Source organism: Argentina anserina, chromosome 5 (genome assembly GCF_933775445.1).
Source record: "Argentina anserina chromosome 5, drPotAnse1.1, whole genome shotgun sequence".
Lineage (NCBI taxonomy): Eukaryota > Viridiplantae > Streptophyta > Magnoliopsida > Rosales > Rosaceae > Argentina > Argentina anserina.
In genome coordinates this window covers 12,074,617-12,097,325 of record NC_065876.1, presented here as the reverse complement: position 1 = coordinate 12,097,325, position 22,709 = coordinate 12,074,617, and the positions used below count along the sequence as shown (strand labels likewise).

Sequence of the window (22,709 nt, the reverse complement as noted above, 5' to 3'; positions counted from 1 at the left end):
CTTAATAATGTTTTCACTTCCACCCTTCAAAGGTAGTGTTTTCTGCACAATACTTCCGTCTTTTACATATGATTTGTGGTTCTAGGTAGTCGATTTGTGCTGGAATTTGTGATTTTCAATGTGGAATAGATCGGTTCTGTTGAAAGTTTTTGCTTTTTTATTTGGAAACAGTACTGCTGAATTGGGTGTGAATGATTTGGAGTATGACTTTATGAGAAATGGTGGTTGTTTTAGATATTGAATTCTGCTGATTGAGTGTAATCTTACATGTTAGGAAAACTGTTGAATTCCATAGTATTGTGATTCCAGTTCTTTGTTTTGGTCTGAAGTATGATTCTAGTTCATTTGTATTTATGAGTGTAGTTTATACGACTGGCATTGTAGTACATTTTAATTTCAGGCATTTTCTTTTTACAAAAACATTGTTTTTGGTTGTGGATTCTTGCCCCATTTGTGCTATGTAAGTTAGGGGTACTGGACTACTGGTTGGTTTTGCTCAAAATAAATACTGTTTTTAAGAAAACCATAATGGGGACAGCTAGTCAACATTGGAGGAGGGGATTAATATTTCATTAGTGTTACAGTGTTTGGTATCTTTGAGTTAATGTCTTTGGTTAGGATGCTATATAGGTATAATTCAGTTTGGTTGCATGTTATTTCAGTTCTTTTGGTTGACCAGCTGCGTTTTAGAGATTATATTTGTTAGTTTCCTATGGGTTTGAATTAGTATTAGTATCTAAGAACAGATGAGTTTGTAGTTACTAAGATGAATCATTTGATTATGTAGGAGGAAGTGAGAGTTGTAGATTTTAGCCATCCTTTCCTAAGCAGGTTTTTCCCCCTCTATCAGAAGATTGAGAAAAATACATAATCGTTCAGCATTAAGGGTTAAAGAGCTCTCACACACACAGACACACACACACACACTCTCTCTCTCTCTCTCTCTCATTTTGGCTTCGTCTTTCATGCTAAATTCAATGTACATATTGGTAGGCTGATACAGGGTGTTCTCCTTCTCAGGTGCCCAGGCAATTGTAGCAGTTGAACTAATGTGGAATTCTAGATATAAGTACCAAATGAAAAGGTAAGTTTTATTTGTTAAGTTTGTTAATAATAAACAGAATGGGGGAGACCATTGGAAGCCTTCAGGCCAAAATAGGAGACCGTATTCATGGATCAGAATCTAAAGTGTGTTCTTCCAGTGATTTCATAGAAAATGCAACTCCTAATTCTATTATGTCTCTTTAAATGTGTGTAGTGTACATATAGTCTCCAAGTTCCGAAGGAGGATGGTGGATCTTGAAAAGCAACTAATGTTGAGCCTTCTCAGATAAGATAGTGGCCTGAGAGGAGCCTTCTCTTCATCACCATGATGTATCTTTTATGCAGTATATAACACGATAGAAAGGTAGTTTTTCTAGTAGATGGTTACTGGGATGAAACTACTTCTCTGCTTTGGTGAAAGATCAGATTCCATTGAAGATATTTGCCAAGTTAAATGATTCTATGGCATTCACTGCACATAAAAATAGTGACCCGTTTACAAGTTTATTTACCATTTACATGTAAACCAGAAGATATACCATAGTACTGCAACAGAAGAGATATACAATAAACTATGTGTTATTTATTGATTGAATTATCTGTGACATAAAGGTATGGCTGCAGAGATGAAACCACTTATTTACTTTGATCAAATGAATTAATGGCATTCACTGCACATAAGAATGGTCAACTATTAACAAATCCAGTTACCATTTAGATCATCTAATACTTGAGTCTGATACATCTCTTTGCAAATGTTGCTAACCTTTCCAAGTAACTATATATCTTTATGTAATGCACTCCATTTTCTTCTCATTTCTTACTATACTACCGTATTATGATCAGAAATGTTGAAGGAGGAGAATGACCCTGAGCATGTCACTTCGGCTTCTGACCTTTTTGTTGATGATGCATTTGGAACTGCACACTGAATCCATTCTTCAACTGAGGGTGTAACAAAATTCATGAGGCTATCTGTAGCTGGATTTCTTTTGCAGAAGGTAAGGGTTTATTATTCTTATTTCTACTTTGTCATCGACTTTTTAGTTATTCTTAGTGTCTTCCTCTAATCATCTATGTACTTCTAATAGCCTGTATCGTAACATTTGGCTGTAATGTTGCAGCAGCTGTAAGTTCTTTACTACATTGATTAATTGCAAGTATATTTCTTCACCAGAGAAAAGTAGAACCATTTTTGTACAACTTAAATAACTTTAAAGCATTTTTTATGCAATTTTTTTCTATTGGGATTGTTGCTACATGACCATTACATATTCCAAAGACACATACCTATAGAGGTATCTGGAGATTGTTGAAAAGAGAAGTTGAAGCTTCCGCAACCCATTGATGAGGTCTGAGCTGAATGCGCCAAGTTTTGTAGGTTTAGGTTATGTATATGATCAAGTGATAAAAGTTTCTTTGGTTTTAGAAACCGAATATGGATAGATTGTACTTCTGATTGAAGATGTAATGACAAATGGATTTTGATTTGCCATTACAGGAACAATATAATCAAAGAAACTTACTACATTTGATGTCATCTTTGGTTTAGGTTATGTATATGATTGAGTGATAAAAGTTTCTTATTTGTACTTTTGAAAGGAATGTGGTTTATACTATTTGAAGGTTACTATAAGCATATATGGCGGGTTCACATGTGATTATAGTAGAGCATGACAGGAACAATATAAATAAATTAGATTACTCTGTTACACATTGTTTTAGACAGCACCTAAATGCTGTTTGAGTCACATTAACATGATATTACAGAAGACCTGTTATTACAAGCTTATTCACACAACATTTATCTACCGTTGAATTATCATTGAAAGATCAAGTATTCAAGATTATGAAAGATGATATCATTTGGACAGCACATGCTCTATTCAAAATCCACTATAAAATGTATATCACACAGCATTATTATGCCGTATGTTTGTAAGTAAAACGATATTAATACTTGGTTTGTTTATACGTCATATAGCACATAGCTTATATTTGTCTCAGTTTTAAGTGAATTCAAGATAACTCAGACGAGATTTGACATAAAAAGATGTCGTCTGGGAATAGTTCATACAACAGTTTAAAATTGTTGTTTTAGTTGCTATCACATAGGTACGAGGTTTTCAGCACATACGTTTTCATCAGACAGACGTGCATCGTAGATGCACCATTCTAGTTAAAGTAGGTTAAAAAGGTCCATAATATATCAATTCACAAGAATTAGGTCCATTAATTTGCCAAATATCTATGTTATCTTGCCTACATGCCAAAAATGACTAAAACCCCCTAACGAAAGACCTTGTGTTACATGAGTTAATAGGTGTCTTACCTAACCATACATATATCATTTATATCATCAAGCAATAAGCTCCTACCAGACGACTTGTAGCACCGTTTATATAGAGAAGTGACAGTAGAAAAGGTATATATTCTCTCTTAATTGATATGAACAATTACAAGGTATTTATAGAGATCTAAACTACTGTTTATCTAGTATGAAACCAAATACAGATTTGTCAATTAGTACGGCTATAGATTTGGTTGGTGAGATTGTTTGTTGTTTGTTGACTCATGCTAACACTCCCCCTCAAGTTGGTGCATACATATCGACCATGCCCAACTTGCTAAGTGAGTCATAAAAAACCTTCTTAGATACTCATTTTGTGAGTATATCTGCAAGTTGCTCTTCTGAAGGAACAAAAAGAAAGCTAATGATTTTAGCATCTAGCTTCTCCTTTATAAAGTGACGATCAACCTCCACATGCTTTGTACGATCATGTTGTACAGGATTATGTGAAATATCAACAGCTGCCTTGTTGTCACAGTACAACTGCATAACATTCTTAGGCTTAACACCCAAATCTTGTAGCAAATTTCTAAGCCATAACAACTCGCAATCTCCCTGAGTCATACCTCTGTATTCTGCTTCAGCACTAGATCGAGCTACCACCTTTTGTTTCTTACTCTTCCAAGTAACAAGATTACCCCCAACAAAAGTAAAGTACCCTGATGTGGACCTCCGATCTGTAATATTTCCAGCCCAGTCTGCATCTGTGAAACCACAAACCTCAATGGTATTGTTGTGATTAGAAAACATTACTCCTCTTCCTGGAGCTGACTTCAAATACCTCAAAATCCTCACAACAGCATCCATGTGATCCATACTGGGATTATGCATGAACTGACTTACTACACTTACTGCATACGCAAGATCTGGTCTGGTATGTGACAAATAAATCAGGCGTCCAACTAGCCTTTGATAACGAGTTTTGTCAGTAGGTACCTGATTTAGGTGCTCTGCTAATCGATGGTTTTGCTCAATAGGAGTATCGATTGGAGTGCAATCCAACATACCTGTCTCTGTTAGTAGATCAAGGATGTACTTCCTCTGACACATATAGATACCATCACTTCCCCGGGCTACCTCAATGCCTAAGAAGTACTTGAGTGTACCTAGGTCCTTCATCTCGAATTCTGTGGCTTGCTGTTTTTGTAATCTGTCCACCTCAATAGTATCGTTACCAGTAACTACCATATCATCAACATATATAATTAGGGCTGTTACCTTCCCTTGTTGATGTTTGAGAAATAATGTGTGGTCTGAATTACTCTGTCTGTAGCCAATTTTCCTCATGAATTGTGAAAATCTTCCAAACCAAGCACGAGGAGACTGTTTAAGACCATACAAAGACTTTCTCAACCTGCATACACAGTTATCTGGAGAAGCTGCCACATATCCAGGAGGAATATCCATATACACTTCCTCTGTAAGTTCTCCATGAAGGAATGCATTCTTAACATCAAATTGTCTAAGCGGCCAGTTTAAGGTAGCAGCAAAGGAGAGCAATACCCGAATAGTGTTCATCTTTGCAACAAGTGCAAAAGTCTCATCATAGTCTATGCCATATGTTTGGGTGAACCCTTTTGCTACTAGGCGTGCTTTATACCGGCTTACTGACCCATCTGGATTATGTTTTACTGTAAACACCCAACGACATCCCACTGCCTTCTTGCCATGTGGTGGAGATACAAGCTCACACGTATTGTTCTTATGTAATGCTTCCATCTCTTCCTCCATCGCTTTCCTCCATTTTGGATCTTCTAATGCATCCTGCACTTTGTTAGGTATTGATACAGCAGAAATTTGATTCACAAATGATTCATATGACTTAGACAATCTTTTAGTAGACATAAAATTTGCCACATGATACTTAGCTTTAGCCTGAAGGGTAGGTTCATATTTTTTTGTTGGCTGACCCCGAGTAGACCTATTTGGCAGGATATATTGTCTACTATTAGCTTCACTAGTACTAGTCCCAATAGAATTACTAACCTCAGATAAGTGATCTTCTGTACCAGGGGAACGTTGGTCAGGGGTATAAATAACAGTAGGGGAGGCAGTTGTGCTCTCAGCTTCCGGTACCTGAATCTCTGGAGTGTTTATACCAGAATCATCTGGTGGTGCATGTGTAGCTGACACATCAGTAATCCCAACCGAATCTGGCACCATATCTCTTGGCTGACTTGTCTCCCCCTTTCCATGATACAGTTCTTCAAAATATGAAATCTCCCCGTGAAGAGCAGTATCAGAAGATGTAAATAGCTCATGTCCTCAAAGAAAGAAACATCCATAGTGACATAATACTGTCTGGTAGGTGGATGAAAGCATCTGTACCCTTTTTGATGTCCTCCGTATCCAACAAACACACATTTAACCGCTCGGGCATCCAACTTAGACCTCTGATGTTTTGGAAGATGGACAAAAGCAACACAACCGAAAACACGGGCTGGAAGATTATGAAATGAGGGTAAGGAAACATGGGAAGCAAGCACCTCATATGGAACTCTGCCTTCAAGGACACGAGATGGAAGACGATTAATGAGGTGGGCGGAAGTTATGACAGCATCACCCCAAAGGTATTTAGGCATATGGGCACTAAAGAGAATACACCGAGCCATATCAAGTAAATGACAATTTTTCCTTTCGGAAACTCCATTCTGCTCAGGTGTGTAAGGACACGTTGTTTGATGAACAATTCCGTGTGTGTTAAAAAACTCCTGAAAGACACGATTCACATATTCCCCCCCATTATCAGAACGAAGAATTTTAATTGTGGCATTATATTGTTTTTGGACAGTGGTATAGAAGGCTTGAAAAGCTGAAAAAACCTCCTTTTTGGTTTTTAGAAGAACAATCCATGAAAGACGTGTACAATCATCAATAAATGACACATAATACCGCATTCCCGACACAGTAGATTCTTTGGAGGGTCCCCAAACATCAGAATGAATTAATTCAAAAGGAAGAATACTTTTATTAGAAGTACTAGGGGAATAAGTAGACCGATGACTTTTGCCCAAAACACATGTTTCACAACGAAAAACTGACTCATCCACACCAATAAACAAAGTAGGCATGGATTTTTTCATAACACTAAATGAAGGATGCCCCAAGCGACGATGCCATAACCAAACTTCAGTTAGCTTATCAGAAGTGGAGAGCAAAGCGATCCGGGACTGTGCCCCTGGTTTTTCCCCCGCATATGTCTAATCCAGATGAAACAACCTGCCCCGTAGATACCCTCGACCAATTAACTCCCCGGTGAGAAGATCCTGAAATATCACATACATCGGAAAAAATGTCACAGAGCACTTAGCTTCAGTATTCATTTGTGGGACAGATATCAAATGATGAGATAAAGCAGGTACATATAAGACATTGTGAAGCTCTATTGTGGGAGTAATACGAACTGATCCTTTTCCTAATACGGGGAAGGCCTCACCATTAGCATTAGTAACATATGGTACTGGTGGGGGAGATAATATAGTAAAATAAGATTTGTCATAAGTCATATGATCAGACGCACCAGAATCAATAATCCATGTATCAAAACCATCAAAGTGAGAAATATGTAAAGCCATACCAATCTTACTACGACCAGCTATTGATGCTATGGGTGTTGCTCCTCCTGCTGTATGATGATCATGTCCAACCACACCATAAATATCTGGTTCTTGGACCAGTTGAATAGCTGCTTTTGCCTTAGGACGATAATTAGGCATTTGGGGCCTAAGGTGTGGATACAACTTCCAACAGGTTGCACGAGCATGGTTTGTATCATGGCAATAAGAACAAGGAGGGCGGGGCTGGTTCCCGAAACCTGGTGGTGGTCCTCAGTGATGAAGTGGAGATGAAGTGGCCTGCTGAAGGGGTGGTGCTGAAGATCTAGCATGAATAGTAAGGCTGGAAACTTCAACTTGTGTCTGATGAAGACTTTCCTGGTGAGATTCATCCTTACGGATATAGGTGAAAGCTGTAATTAAGCTAGGGGGTTCGGTCTGGCGGAGTAATTCCCCTTTTGCACTGTTATGTTTAGTATCAAGACCTTTCGGAAAATGGTAGACTCGCTCAAGCTCCTTCTCACGTTGGTACCAAACAATATCCTCCTGATGTTTGATCATGCAAGGACGTTTCACATCAATCTCTGCCCAAATATTTCTTAGTTTGGTGAAATATTGCGCCACCGGTTGCCCATCTTGTTGCATCGCCAAAGCGGTGCACATTAACTCATGAACCTGTATGAAATCAGAACCATTAGTGTATAAGCCTTCAAGTGTCAGCCATATTGCCTGCGCAGTGTCGCATGCTTCCACCAAATCAATTATTTCGTCATTCATAGCTTTCCACAAGACGGACATCACAAGGCCATCATCATCGTCCCATTTAGTGTAGGCAATAATATCATCTTTACTAGGAGCCTGAGTGACTCCGGTTACATGCCCCATCTTGTGCATGCCGCGAAGATGAGCCGCCATAAGTCGCTTCCATTTACGGAAATTGGTTCCATTGAGTTTAGTACCCCCAAAGGACCCACTGTCAGAACTCTTGACAGATACTTCAAATTTCGGAACATCAGTTTCGTCTCCAGAACCCATTGGAAAGGAAATGGAAAAAACAGAATCAGGATTTATGCAGCGGAAACACCAAAAAAACTGATAAGAACCTGTCTTCGGTGCACGTTCAATGTCAGTGCACCTACACTGACATTAAAGAGATATGAATTCTGGGCCGGGTCGGATCTGGTGCGGGTCGGATTTGAAGTCGGGTCGGGTCAAAGCCGGGTCGGGTCGTATCTGGGTCGGGTCGAACCCGGGATAAATCCGGGTCGGATCGAGTGGGCCGGGCCGCACCGTTTATGGGCTGGGCCGGGTCGAGTTCGGGCCAGGTTTTAATTGAACTGGGTCGGGAGATCAATTTAGGGTTGATTTTCTGCGATTTGGGGTTGATTTGATTTTCTGCGATTTGGAGGAGAACACGTCCGGTGAAGTGCGGCGACTGAGGAGCGGCGAGCGACGTCGGAGCGGGGGGCGCAGAGATAGCAACAGCGGCGCAGCGGTGACGAGAGGACGACGTTGGGGAGAGAGCGGAGCGGACGGCGTCGGGCCGAGAATCAGCGGGAGCGCTGGAGGAGTGTCGGCGACGTCGGGCTTGGCTCAGGTGAAGGGCGACGTCGGGGAGCGCCGGGGAACAGCGGTGATGGAGCGCCGGAGGGGAGGATGCAGCGGCGAGCAAGAAGGCAGTAGCCTGCCGGAAAAAAACGGGGAAAATTGCCCAGAAAAACAGAGCACGGAGGCTCTGATACCAAGTAGAAAAGGTATATATTCTCTCTTAATTGATATGAACAATTACAAGGTATTTATAGAGATCTAAACTACTGTTTATCTAGTATGAAACCAAATACAGATTTGTCAATTAGTACGGCTATAGATTTGGTTGGTGAGATTGTTTGTTGTTTGTTGACTCATGCTAACAGTAACGAATTCGATCAAATAGATTGAAAACAGCCTCACGTACCTCCAACATATCCTCCTCCCTATTTAGGACGATAATCTCAATATCAACTTCCGGCCAACCTTGGTGATCGAAGAGCAAGTAAAAGAGCCTCCCTACACGTGATCGACAACACCTTCGTTATTCAAAGTTGAGCAACCATGTACTAACGATCTAGCTTGAGGCGCATTCCCGCAACTCGCCCACCCACATCATCACACATCACCACATGCGCACCAATTCCTCCACTCCCACTCGACACATCAAAGGCCCCATCTATATTGATTTTAGCCTCCCATCTGTACATCAAATGGTTGTATCTTTCATAGCATATAAATAAATTCATTTAGTAACATATAGGACCCTTCAGCCAAAAGAGAAAAATTCACTAACAGTCTCTTAACTTTTGTGACATTGTCAGTTTGATCTCTAACTTTTAAAATCGATCAAAATGATCTCTCAACTTCTGCTTTGCTATCAACTAGATCCATTCAACCAAATTCTGTTACGTTTTTTGTTAATTTCATAACGTGGATCATGCGTGAGCCCTATAAAATGGGCAAATGACATTTGTAACCCTCAGTCTCGATCAAATTAACTTCCTACCAAATTTAGAGTTAACAAAATAAGTTTAGAATTGAGAGAATGAAGACCTAATTAAGAGAGATATTGAGTGAAAACAAGTTTAAGCCTTCATTTTCAGTAATATATCTCATTTACCTCTTTTTGTGGGACTCACGTGTGATGCATATCATGAAATTAACAAAACAGTGACGAAATTTGGTTGGATGGATCTAGTTGATAATAAAACAGGGAGTTGAGGGATCAATTTTAAAAGTCAGAAATCAAACTGACCATGTCATAAGACTTCAGAGATCGTTAGTAAATTTTTCTAAAAAATTATAGGACGTCAACATCAACCTCTGAAATTTAGCAAATAATGGTGATATGTTGACAGATTATTCTAGGATCACTCATGAACTGGGCCAGGCCGGCCAGCTATATAATACCTAATGAGCAAGTGAAGGATCACGTAAGCATAAGATATCTGAGGAGTTGGTTTTCCTCTTCTTCTTTTTTTGCAAAGATTAGTCCCCAGTCGGTAGTAGCGGTGATGATTCTGATTACCCTTTTCACCACAACTCATAGCATTAACAACACCATCACCTCTAGATCAGTATCATCTTGGTGTGAAGGCGGCCGCACCAACGACCCCTCGTGTCTTATCGGACTGACTTGGACTCGGATGAGTTCATGATGTATTCTGAAATCAGCAGGAGAATCCTGCACTAAAAATGCGTTGGATCCTTCAAAGGCGTCGTCGTGTGATCGAAGCAAAAATTCTCAATGTCACGCCGGTAAAAAAAATTTGAACCCCCAGGAGTAGACTGTGTCAAGGCCACATTCAACCGCAACTGCCACTGCTACTCTTAGAGACTCATCAGCGGTGAGCTAGGTCATAACAAATCGATCATTAATATTTGAGCTCATACAATTGATTGCTGGCCTTCTTCTATCTGCTTTAATTACTTGTTTCTGTAATCAGTTCTTGTGTATGCAAAAGGGATCATAGTTGTCTCTGCCTTCGGTTTAGAACGTTTAAAATCAATTATTAAGATTTTAGTTGCTTCCTAGCTAGCTTGTTGCTCACTCAAGAACAATTGTCTATATTGCAGCTAGTGTCAATTGATTGTTCACTGATTATAGTTCCAAGAATCTGTACCATTTGGTTTTACTTGCTTTCATGATCATAATTGGGCTGGTGTACGTCTTAGCCCTTAGGCAGCTGTTATATTCGATCGTTGACCGTATTTTTATCAGATTTTAAACAGAAAAAAGAAGAAGAAGAAGTGGGACGTTAGTGTCTGCGAAGTGAGGATTGCGAACCTAACTTCCGATCAATAAAGAACTACTCTCTCCCAAATTTATCATTTCATTATGACTTTGTAATAGAATAGTCATAGGTCTTGTTTTGTTCTTTTCAATTTTTCAACAATGTCGCGCGGTTGTTCTTTTTCATTTCATTCTTTGTACACAAAAGTTTGTTTCTACATTGAGAGTACATCTACAATCTATTGAAATAATTAAAAAAAATCAGATATGATTTACTCAATCATAAAATATTACATGCACAAACCCCATGAACTTTTTTTTTAGAAGAAAAGAAGAAGATTATGAGCAAACCCATGAACTAAATCAAATTAAGAAAATAAATTATAATGATAGAGTTGGATGGATTAACTGATCCCTGCGAAGAGTTACCCTACCTAAAAAACAAGCTGAAATATGTATTAATTATTTTAATTAGTTAACTACCTCATGTGTAGGTAATAGCTAGGTAAGGTTACCCCAGCCAGCACTAGGAGCCTTGGTCCCTTGCCACACTTATTGAAGGATTCTTCAATAAGTGGCGAGTAGTTAAGTAGGTAGATAGTGCTGATCGAAGCACATCAGTGACACCAGTACCACCACTGGTAGAGCCAAATTATACAGAGAACATAATTAGGGAGATTTAACTAAACAATCCTTAAATTATTGATAAATCTAAATTTTCACACCTTAATTTTAGAAATTATCGTATTAGTATCTCAAGTTTCTACATTAACTTAATTTTGATTTATTCCGTCAATTAACACTGTTAAGTCTTCATTTTCCACCAATTTTCAAGAGTAGTTTCGTTCTTTCATTTTCTTTCGATTTTGTGATTTAGCACCGAAAACTGATGAGCTCCGATATAAGTACTAATTATACGATGTACATCCTTAAATTACATTCTATGACTCACACTGATAATGTAGAGACTTGAGGTACTAATGCAATAGTTTCCAAAATTGAGGTACGAAAGTTTAAAATTGTCAATAATTGGGGAATTATTTAGTTAAACCTCCCACAGGATTAACATGAATCAAAACTCAAAAAAGCTAGAGTTGTAGAGAAACGGGCGGCCATCAGCTCGACTCAGTAGCTATACCAGCTACGACGATCGAATTGTTGCTGGTCATGAGCCTCCGGTCCTCAGCTTCTTTGCCTCAGTCCTTGATCAACTACATCAACATGCAATAGTCCCGCGCGCGTACTACCAGATTTGTGGCAATAACTACCGCGATAAGTCATATTGGAAAGTATTTTATGATGTTTCTAACAAAAGGTGAAATTCATCAAGCTAATTTCACCCCCTTGGTTTCAGACTTAAGTCATATTGGAGACTTCAGATTTTGACCTATATATAGACGATATATAGTCTTAATCTTCCCCATTGGATTTGGAGTTCGCGGTTAACAATGGGAAAACTATATACATAGCTACGTGTTTGGGATCAGTGAGTTGGTTCAGGCTTGGACATGAGGGGAGGCCTAAGAGGAAACCGCCTCAGGCCCAGAGAGAGAGAGAGAGAGAGAGAGAGAGAGAGAGAGAGAGAGAGAGAGAGAGAGAGAGAGATGTTGTATGACAATGAATGACAAAATGAAATTAATTAAGGTTGAGTTTTGGAGCAATTCAGTTCGGCACCCTCCCGAATTTCCAATCAACACCCTTACCCAATCAAATCAATAGATTCAATTCACTATACCAGAAAAATTTCAAAATTAAATAAAATAGCCCAGTGAGAGTTGATATATATTTAAGCGTTTAATTTTTAAGATATAATATTATGTTTATTATTTTAGCTCCTTAGAAAAAGACCAATTCATTGGATAGTGAAATTGGGTGTATAGACCAAAGAGAAAATTAGAGATAAACTCAATATTAGATCACCTCTTTGAAATTAAACCCACGCCCAAATGTTTTTTCAAATTACACCCAAATTCTTTTTATATAAGTATATTTTGCCCTTTTGATCATGTTAGTTTACTTAATCTTAGCATCTATTTCTAAATTTTCATTTTACATGTCTAATTCAAACACTCAAATAATTTTCATTATATTAAATTGCTGAAAGATTTAATTTCAAATTTTACTTGAGAAAAACTTCTTTATATAGCTAATATCAAAGTTTCAGAACACAAACACTAGTTCAACTTTTATAGACCATATGAGAGAATTTCAAGCTAGCTTGTTGTGTATTTGTATCATTTATTCATTTCAATTTTTGAATCTATCAATAAGGTACGTATGTCGTTATCCATGCAATATGTATATATATATTTTCTCAAATCTTTTCTTTTCGTATCATTGTACATGAACTTTGTATAACAATAAACCTTTATTCTAGGTTTAAACTTTTCATTTTCATTTTCACTTTTTACTGATACCTAATAAATAGAAGCATGCATATCTGTATAAGGTGCAAATTCAACCTATGAAAAGAGATATTTTGAAATAGTTACCTAACAAACAGGTTGATATAAAATTCATAGAAAATATGTAAACATCTATATAGATACATACATAATCGTTAGTTTGTAATTAAAAATAAAAAACCTATTAGATAGGGGGAAAAACTTATATATATACCTCAAACGTAGGTTGCATTGTTGTTCATATAAAATATACATATGAAATAAAATGTTTAAATTATTTAAAAAAATGGAAAGTTTGTGTCACCATTAAATGATTTCAATATTGAATTGATTTAAATTTAAAAAGCTTCTGAAATCTAGATATGTAATTAAGGAATGTTCCATTATTTCTAAATTTATGATGAGTAAAAGAAAAATTGCAATTATTAAGAGACTATGAAAATCTATAATTAAGATAGTAAATGAGAGCATAATTTGTTGATTGATTAATCAGCTTTTAATAGTGGCATCTTGTAATTTAGATTTAAGGTAAGGAATGTTCCATTATTTCTAAATTTATGATGAGTAAAAGAAAAATTGCAATTATTAAGAGACTATGAAAATCTATAATTAAGATAGTAAATACGAGCATAATTTGTTGATTGACTAATCAGCTTTTAATAGTGACATCTTGTAATTTAGAATTAAGAGAATGTCAATAATTCAATGTATAATGAATAATAAACTCTGTAAATTTCTTTTAAAAGAGCTTTAAAAAATTGGGTGTATAGTGAAATACCCCGTAACCAAAATAACTCTTCTATATCATATATATGTCAAATTCTAAATATGACAAAACCAAAAGACAACACCAATGCAAAAGCTCTTAGAAGACACCACTTCTCCGGTCTTGGTTGGTTCACAGTTTTCTGTTATTGTCGAAATCAAATCGTACGCTTTCGTCTGTGGTTGTTGATCAATCAAGCTTGCTCTAGCAGGGTAACGAGTACTTGTAGCTAGATAGCGTTGCAGCATGCAGTTGGCGCCTTATTGAGAATCCTTAAACTTTCAAAGGTTACTCTTCTATAACCTCGAAGGTATGCATGTCTGCATGAGTAACAAATCAAATTAAGATCGTGGTCATAATTTCAAGCCACTTTACATACCATCATCATCTTGTATACATGTTAATTAATAGATAAACTTGACAATATTGATTTGTGTTTAGCGAATAGCGATCCTGAAATAACGTCATTTCGACCAATGCGACCTTATCAAGGGAGAGTGCTAGAGTTGAGACTACAAATGTGCTTTTCTGGGTGCATTTTGTCTCAGTTTAGGAATATATGTTGAGAACATAAATCTCACATTGGGAATTGAGACCTAATTTGTGGGTTTATAAGGGTTTGAACCATTTAATCCATTTGTCAATTGGTTTTGGATGTGAATCTCAAATCACTTTATCAATATCAACTTCAACATTAATAGAAGTGGGATACAACGGTTAAGCTAAAGAACTGAATATGTCGGAGATTGGATGCATGTTGGTTTCAATTAGAGGCAAGATTTCACTTGTTCTAAGTTTCATTCAATCTTTTGACCTTGTTAATTTGCATTAGAGGATTTGCGGTGCCAAACTTTGGTTTAGTGGGATTTGGCTCCACCATCCATTCTCTTATTGACATTGGTTCCGTTTCCTCGTCTCTGCACCTTATTTTTGTCAAGTCCTTATGTTATTTAAACACTTCTTAATCAGAGGTCAAATTCAAATCTTAAAGTTTAGAGACGAAAAATGGACCATACAGACCCCTACATGCGTGCGGTACTAAACACAAGGATCAAAATTACTGAATGCAAAATACATGACCAAATTTCCATTTCGATGTCTGTGAAACTGTGAAAGCCAACACTTGACCAAACATGCGCTGGTCCATTTTTCTTGATACAAACAACTAAACAAGAACAAGATAAGCCCCAAGTCAGCATCCACTTGTAAAGCTTCATTTTCGTTGAAATAATTCACAAGTGCCTCGTGGGGCAGAGCAACACTGCTATCCCTTCCATTATTAGACAGCAACCACTGCATGACCTACTCAACAACACTAAAAAGGACATCACCTTACAGAACAGATCATATAAGATAACAAGGGAGGACCCTCATTTGTGTTTGGAACTATTTACACTCGGAATTGAATTTTACATGGGCAGCATTTCATCAACGTGGCCTGGCCACAGCCGTCTAATGTCCACCGAAAAAAGTTGCTCCAGCTAACCATTGCTAAAGATGGAAAGGATCCAACTCAGTTATTTTGAGTGTGTCAACATCTGAACTTGACTCATGCTCTCTTGTGTTAAAATGATGACAGAGATAACTCAGGTAGCTCCGAGGCCACAATAGGTAGTTTGGCCCTCACAAATCAAGTGAAACACATGTTAAATCTAAAAGCCTAAAAGACATCGTATTCCTTGTAACATAATGTCGCCATTGACGCGTCCTCATCATGCTAATTCACTGTGGACCTCCTAGCTTGCGAGCCGGTACCATAAGGGAACGCGTCAACGGAAGTTAGAACCGTTGATCGGAGGGATGTTGGAGATGCCTTGCCTTGAGAGTTCAGCTAGTACACCTTCAGTGGAAGGAAGCTTAAGGCCTAAAGGGAGGGGTAGCCATGGCTGGCTCATTGCCTCCTTTACAACCCTGTCAATGATTTCATCTGCCTGCATGTGACAAAACCAAAGAAACAAAAAAGAATCAGATTTGATGGGCAATTTTAACGTTTGGTTTATGTCAACACCCCACCACTTAGATTCTGGATGTGCATTATTTGAAGGCAAGTTATAACACTCATGACTTGTCTGATTCAATTAGGTTGCAGGTTGATCAAATCTTGAACCGACACAATACGTAAATATAATGGTACATTATTTTGTCAAATACAATGCCAATCATTCGGACATTATTCTCTCCTTACATATTGTTTTTCCATGATAAATACCATTGCTTCCTTCTCATATTGCTTCAATTGACAAACAATGATTTAAAATTTAACTTGGTGCATGTGGTTCTTAACTTCGCCAAAATCAAGGAGTGGATGTTAATGATGGTTTGATTGCATAACCTAAAGGAATGCTACGAACAAAGTTCTAGCAATGTGCGCAAATTAAGGGCGAGTGGTATTACCAGATGAGGTTCAGAAGAATCACGTGCCATGCTATGGCCGTTACCTGCTACATGTGTGCTGTTTAACCCTGATGCAATCTGCAATAGAGAAACAATGAGTACGGAACAAGATTGGATAAATGATTGTTCAAGTATAGGAGTGGTTTGCAAGATTGGTCAGTTGGTTACAGGGTAGATATTTGAATCTTAAGTACACAACAGAAATAGAATGCAGTATGTGCATTAGGAACACTGCATAAACCAAGGTTGTGCGGTAGTACCGGATGAAGTTCCGAGTTATGTACCATTGTGCAGCCATTGTCTACTATATGTGCATTATGAACCCCTGATGCAGTCTGCATTGTCAAAACGTAGTATACGTAAGATTGATACGAATTGGAAAACAGAACTGATGACTTGTGCAAAAACAAGTGTGGACATTTTTATTGGCATACTCACTTGAGGATAAGAGGAATAACCACCTTGCAGAGGTTGAGGCATCACAGGGCAACCCCAAGCATCAGCATGTAACTGCAATGTTAAAATAATGCAATTATCAATGGATCTTCTAGTGAATAATATGCTTTATAGAAGAGATTGACCATAATTCTTAAATAATAACCAGCATCTATTACCCCCGGATAAGGAGGCTTCCAATGCCAACTATCCGACGATTGCCATGGAGGATTGCTAGGTGGACCCCACATCTGGATATTGGACGGGTGGCTGGCAGGTTGGCCCCACATAGGATAGACCGGTGGCATTGATACACCATTGTTATAATGATATGGGGGAAAAGCCATGATAGGCTTATGAGGATAATAACACATTTGGGTTGGATCTCTAGGATGTAACATTCTGCGGTCTTCATCCTTCGGCAATATGTGTCTCTTGTGCATACGATACTTCTGCTTTACAACGATAGTCAATTGCTTCATTAGGTTGCAGAACTCAATGACTAAAAACCATTACCTCAAACACTAACAATAATATTCAAGGTAGAAAAGAGCTGGGAACTGATATGTAGCTGATTTATGGAAATTCTAGGGAGAGCAAGACAACTTCCACTATGTTTTTTCTACTCTTTTTGTTTGATTAATCCATACCTAAATCACTACAAAAATAGTTGGTTAACAATGAGCTTCTCATTAAATAATACAAAAAGAAAACCTGAACAGGCACTGCACAATAACTTTCATCACGGACGAGTAATTTCTATTGAACTTGATTGGTTATTAAGGAGCTAGTAAATACTGACCTGGAGATGGCTTGCTACATTATGCCTTGTCAAACCTTCAGCTTTCATAAGCTCAAGTATTCGAGAAGGAATGGCTTGATCTACACCCAATTGCTCCACTGCGTGGACAAATTTTTTGTGCAGTTCCGGCGTCCAGTCTACCTGAAAGCATACATAAAACAGAAATGCATTCAGAATGCAAGGTCCCGGACTGAAATCATGGTCACTGAAAGTCTGAAACTATTACAAAAATAATAATATTTTTGATTGAGAAGTGCATGTGTACAAGATCACCTTCATCTTTTTCCTATTAGGTTTGTATGAATGATTGAGACCCGCTATTTTACTCAGTTTTTCAGTCGCAAGACCAGTATCATTGGTACAGTCTCTAATATGAGGCTGAGACAAATTTTTTTCACTCTTAGAAACATCAGGAGAGTCCTTTTCCTGTTTGATCACTATCTTCTCAGGCATCTGAGGTTCACTTATTTGATGAGTATCATCAGCATTGCCACATGTAGTTTCGACAGATTTAGATTCACCATCATGCTCCCCGCACTCTTTCTCTGAAAAGCAGTTAGTTTGATCTTGGCAATCCCCATCATCCAGTAAACGAGATCCTTGTTTTATCTGTGGTGTTGAAGGAGCTGGGTACTTGTCACTTCCGGTGGATTGTTCATTGTCATGTTCAACAACCCTGGGAGCGTTTTCTGTTACCACTGAGATTTTGCATTTTGGTGGTTCAGTTTCCAATTTGGGCTGCAACATGGGTAGTAAAGACTCTCTAACAAGCTTGACTGATTCAGAGACTGCTTTCTCTCCTGCATTGAATGCCTGCTCAGCATTTACAATATCAGTTATTTAATTGCAAAATGTTCATCATATTTTGTAGTTAATCTCGGCACAATATCCCCTTACTATAACGGACCTTATGAACAACATGCTGCCAAATATTCTGAAGTTTCTCATCACAGAGAGGTTTCCGAAGAAACTCAACTGCACCAAGCTGGAAGTAAATTGTCAAATACATGCAAGATGGTAAGCTTGATCAACTGTATTATATATAGAACCTTTCACTTATGATTTGAGCAACAATTGGAGAGGCCAACGTTGAATAACCAAACATAAAATCTTCTTAATCAGTTTGAAAATTTAGAAGAAGAGATTTGACAGTGCTTCATTATACTTATTATATCGGACACTCAGAAGTAAATAAATAAATAAAAATCATAAAGTAGTGCATGAGTGGTCAGTGAAAATATCTCACCGATATACACTTCATCATGGTGTTCAGGCAATGAATGTTTGAAGTCACTGCAAGAAGGATTTAGTAAATTTCATTTAAAAACTATGTAATGAGTTTTAGATGGTTAAGAAGATAATTTGTTTGAACAAAAGTAGAATCAGGGAAACACACATCCTAAATAAGAAATCAACAAGAGAATTTTATGGGTAGCTTAGAATAGTAGGTTTTCGTATGAACTTACTAATGATTGGCATGTCCTTGGCAGTGTCGAGAAATTGGAAACCCCAATCACATTTACTTGTATTCACCTGGGACAATATTGATTTACATTAATATGGCTATAGGAATGACGTGACAAGCAATTGATCAAGAGAATTGTGAAATGATCACAATGCTCATATAACTGAACGAAAGAACAAAATTCCACTCCTAGTCCTATAATGTCTAAAATCAGCAATAAAAACCAATACGTTACAGAAGCAAGATAGCTTTTCTAGTTGCATATTTAATTAGTTACCTCAACAATTGCAACATGGAAACCTTCAGGGTTGCTTGAAAATGCTGACAATGCTTCGGTTTCATTGCAGAATGTAGTAACTGTGACAGACATAGTGATGTTAAACGAATCGTGTAGATGGCTGAACGCAAACACAAAGACACAAGCGCACTACATCTAAACAACATGATTTTAATATTTCCCCTACATTGATTACATTCTAATGTTGCATCACTGCCCATTAACAAATTAAAGCATCTACTTCACCGATTAGATCCCAAGAAATTATAGATGATCAATAACTTAAATTCTGTAGTGAGAAAAAGAAATTACTTTTCTGTTGAGAACTTGCAGAAATTGATTTTTCTTCCTTGTTCAGGTTCTTTCTAAGCTCCAATTTTACTAAAATCCAAAACCATATAAAACTAAAGCCGGAATCTAGCCATATGATTAAGAAGCATCATGAGATGCTTTAAAGAAGAAAGAAAAAGGGGACCAGCATACTAGTGGATAATGAAGAGTGGAAAAGAGGGAGATTAATATTGGAAAAGAGTGAAACTAATATAAGGAAACTCTAAAGAAAAACCAAAACTATAAAGAACATGAATGATTGAAAGATCTCAAACCAATATAATCCATGGCCTCAAGCTTTGATTTTATCTCGGCCGAATAACTGGTGTCTTCATCAAGAACTAGAACTCTCAGGCCCTTGGGGAAATTTTTCCACCCTTCTAAATCACTGGCAGTGCAAACCATAGCTGATTTGGCATCGTTTCTCAGGACGTCCTAGAACAATGTAACAGATAACAGCTCATTAGCCTTCAACTGATTCTGCCAGATCCACAAGAACCACACATCAGAGCCAATCTTTGCTTGATTAAAGTGTACCAAAAAGACTAAAAATCACAATGAGTTGGGATAGAGCAGCTGTAAACTTGGAAAGATTCTCAATTCTAAAACATACATATTTGAGAACACCTGGTTCCAAATTGAATGAGTTTTTGTAGTAACAGCCTAACAGGTCAGTAAACACTATAACATAGACTGGTCTTTGATGATTGAATCAAACCCGAAGTTCTATGAAACACTGGAGCTATCTGGTGGGAACAAGTTCTGTTTGGGGATACCAAAGTGTTGCAAAGTGTTGGATCTTATTCCTAAGCTCAGATGAAGTTGAGCACATAAAACAAGAGGGTCAAACTTCTTAGTTGGTACAGGAACAAGAAAGAGATAGATTTTACTGAAGTGAAAGATCTTATTGGCTAGAGCTAATTTAGCAGAACAACAACTAGACAAAACCCAAGTAAGATCTCTGCCAAAAGAAGAGAGCTAACAAGGACAAAGACATCTTTCAAAAACAGAGAAAATCAAGAAAAATCAACTACCCAGGAATCAGGCAGAAGCAAAGAACTGGGAAATTCTTCCAAGAAGACAAGAGTCTAACCCAAACGCATGCATGCACATAATAAGCACAATAGCCCCAGAAAACAGGACTTTATATATCTCCAAGACCAAGAGTGAGCTCTGCTGAAGCTTAGAATATAACATATCTATTAGACTATCACCATGATCGATAACTCAGGGAAAATGCAGTGAAAGATGCAATCTTTACCATTTACCAAACGGGAGAAAAAGACAGGAAAATGTGGGGTTTTAGTTTTTCACATCATGTACGCTCTATGAAGTAAAGAAGAGGTTTTTTTTTTCTATCCCCCATTCAAGTCGTCTTTGGCTGCATGTGGAAAGCTTGAGACTTTCTGAATGCCTGAGACGTCTGCACAGTTACCATCGGTTGTTTTCGGACCACAGATTCAACAGAATATACAAAAAGTTAGAGCCTTTTCCTTCCCTTTGTCTGAGATGTCGGTATAACTTTTCGTTTTTACAACGGAGGTTATTCCGTCCACCTAGTGGGCCTTCACCCACCGTTCTATTAACAGAGCGTCACTGCAGGCGCAGTCAGTTTTGCTCCAAACAATAGACAGTAAAACAAAAATTGAATTACCAATTGTGTGTGAGTGTGTTGTTGGATCCCTGATCCCTCCCTTTAGTAAACTCAGCCGACCCATCTCCCTTTCCTTCATTTCAAGCTCTTCATTGCCTTTAGTAACTCAGCCTATATTTAATTTATTGCCACCGTTGTTTTGTAAGATAAATGATCTTCGCCATGGCCGTCGCCGACTCGCCGTAACCCATTCACCCAGAACTCCACACGAAGCCTCCTGCCCTCATTTCACGTCCGGTCGGGTAAGTTAATTAAGGTGGGTGGAATCAAAGAATGAAATCATCCTTGTTCATTTTCTTCACTCCATTACCCGTCATTGATCATTGACCGGAAGTTTTTCCGGGTGCAACAGGATTAATGGTCATTGGTCAAATAGGAAACAAACCCAAATGCGCTAATGCACCTCATGTTAACTAGATTGGTTAGAGAATCTTTTGTGGTTTTCAATTCCTTTGAAGTTGATTAGATGTCAGTTAAGATGTGGCTAAGCCATTGAAAACCTCATGTTAACAATTATGGTACTTCGTGGAATTTTTAATACATTTTTCTGACATTTTTCTTGTTTTTCAATTATATATATAGGGTGGGAGCAGGACTGATTATATAGTTTTGTTATGATAGAAAGGAAGAAGAGATCGGAGGGGAGCTAGGCTGCATGGAATCGGGTGCGGGTACATGGAAGCGAAGCGTTTAAAAACGCGGAAGCGTTTTTTTTTTCAAAAATTAAGAAAGCGGGTGCGTTTTAGAAGGGTCAGAATAATATATATATATATATATTATTGTTTGAGGATGAAAAACTTGTATATTATTGAATGATATGGGGGCCTATATATAGGCATTTACAACACCACAATCCCGTAGGATTCGGAGTCCTAATCTACTACGGAGATGCTAATCTATCTCCTAACAGGAAACCTATTAGGCTAAGACACACACAAGGGTAGAATAGTAATTCTCCCGGAACACTCCCCCTTGTGTCGCATGCCTAGGTTGCATGGTGCACACATCGTTGTCTCGGTAAAAACCTTGTCAAGCAAAACAAAAACCTTTTGGGTAAAACAAAAGCTTGATCGAAGGGAAAAAGAGCACAACGCACCAACTACTTAAGGATCTTAACATGTGATGTAGACTCCCCCTGAAGTCTACCAAACTCTAGTGTTCCGATAAACGACGCATGCCAATGCTCTTCACATGTTTCACAAAAGTAGATTTAGGCAAAGACTTAGTGAACAAATCCGCAACATTGGATTCTGAACTCACTTGATTGATCTGAACATTCAAGAACTTCTGTTGTTGAACGTTGTAGAAGAACTTAGGCGAAATATGCTTGGTGTTGTCTCCCTTAATGAAACCTAACTTCGTCTGCTCTATGCAAGCAGCATTATCTTCATAAATGCATGTAGGTTGATCAGTTGTAGAGACTAATCCACAAGAATCACGAATATGGCGAACAAGTGATCGTAGCCAAAC

The 22,709-nt window shown here is 37.9% G+C and overlaps 1 protein-coding gene and 1 long non-coding RNA gene across 7 annotated transcripts; one reads left to right on the top strand and one right to left on the bottom strand.

Moving 5' to 3' along the window:
• The first annotated feature begins 952 nt into the window (after positions 1-952).
• LOC126795156 (uncharacterized) lies at positions 953-2,577 on the top strand. Its single transcript, XR_007672238.1, has 3 exons — positions 953-1,084; positions 1,259-1,408; positions 1,891-2,577. It is a non-coding gene; the product is annotated as an uncharacterized LOC126795156 (long non-coding RNA).
• Positions 2,578-15,018: 12,441 nt separating this feature from the next.
• Positions 15,019-20,974, bottom strand: LOC126795149 (two-component response regulator-like APRR2). 6 transcript variants are annotated; one of them, XM_050521976.1, is made up of 13 exons: positions 20,847-20,974; positions 19,861-20,065; positions 19,256-19,335; positions 18,980-19,046; positions 18,760-18,806; positions 18,421-18,498; positions 17,787-18,326; positions 17,514-17,654; positions 16,891-17,166; positions 16,715-16,786; positions 16,537-16,611; positions 16,277-16,354; positions 15,019-15,813 (listed from the first exon to the last, which is right to left on the bottom strand). In XM_050521976.1, exons 2-13 carry the CDS (start codon positions 19,988-19,990, stop codon positions 15,652-15,654), a joined length of 1,746 nt encoding a protein of 581 aa, XP_050377933.1. In that variant the 5' UTR covers positions 19,991-20,065; positions 20,847-20,974; the 3' UTR covers positions 15,019-15,651. The 6 variants fall into 6 exon arrangements, with proteins under 6 accessions (XP_050377933.1, XP_050377934.1, XP_050377937.1 ...); XM_050521977.1 differs by lacking the exon at positions 20,847-20,974 and adding an exon at positions 20,679-20,767; XM_050521980.1 differs by lacking the exon at positions 20,847-20,974 and adding an exon at positions 20,199-20,588 and having other exon boundaries at positions 16,561-16,611.
• Between the last annotated feature and the right edge of the window lie 1,735 nt (positions 20,975-22,709).

Coding starts and splice junctions, on each gene's coding strand:
- LOC126795149 (XM_050521976.1), bottom strand. CDS start 19,990: ATGGTTTGCACTGCCAGTGATTTAGAAGGGTGGAAAAATTTCCCCAAG. Junction 19,336..19,860: donor TGAGGCCATGGATTATATTG/GTTTGAGATCTT, acceptor TGTCTGTCACAG/TTACTACATTCTGCAATGAA. Junction 17,655..17,786: donor CTAATAGGAAAAAGATGAAG/GTGATCTTGTAC, acceptor GTATGCTTTCAG/GTAGACTGGACGCCGGAACT.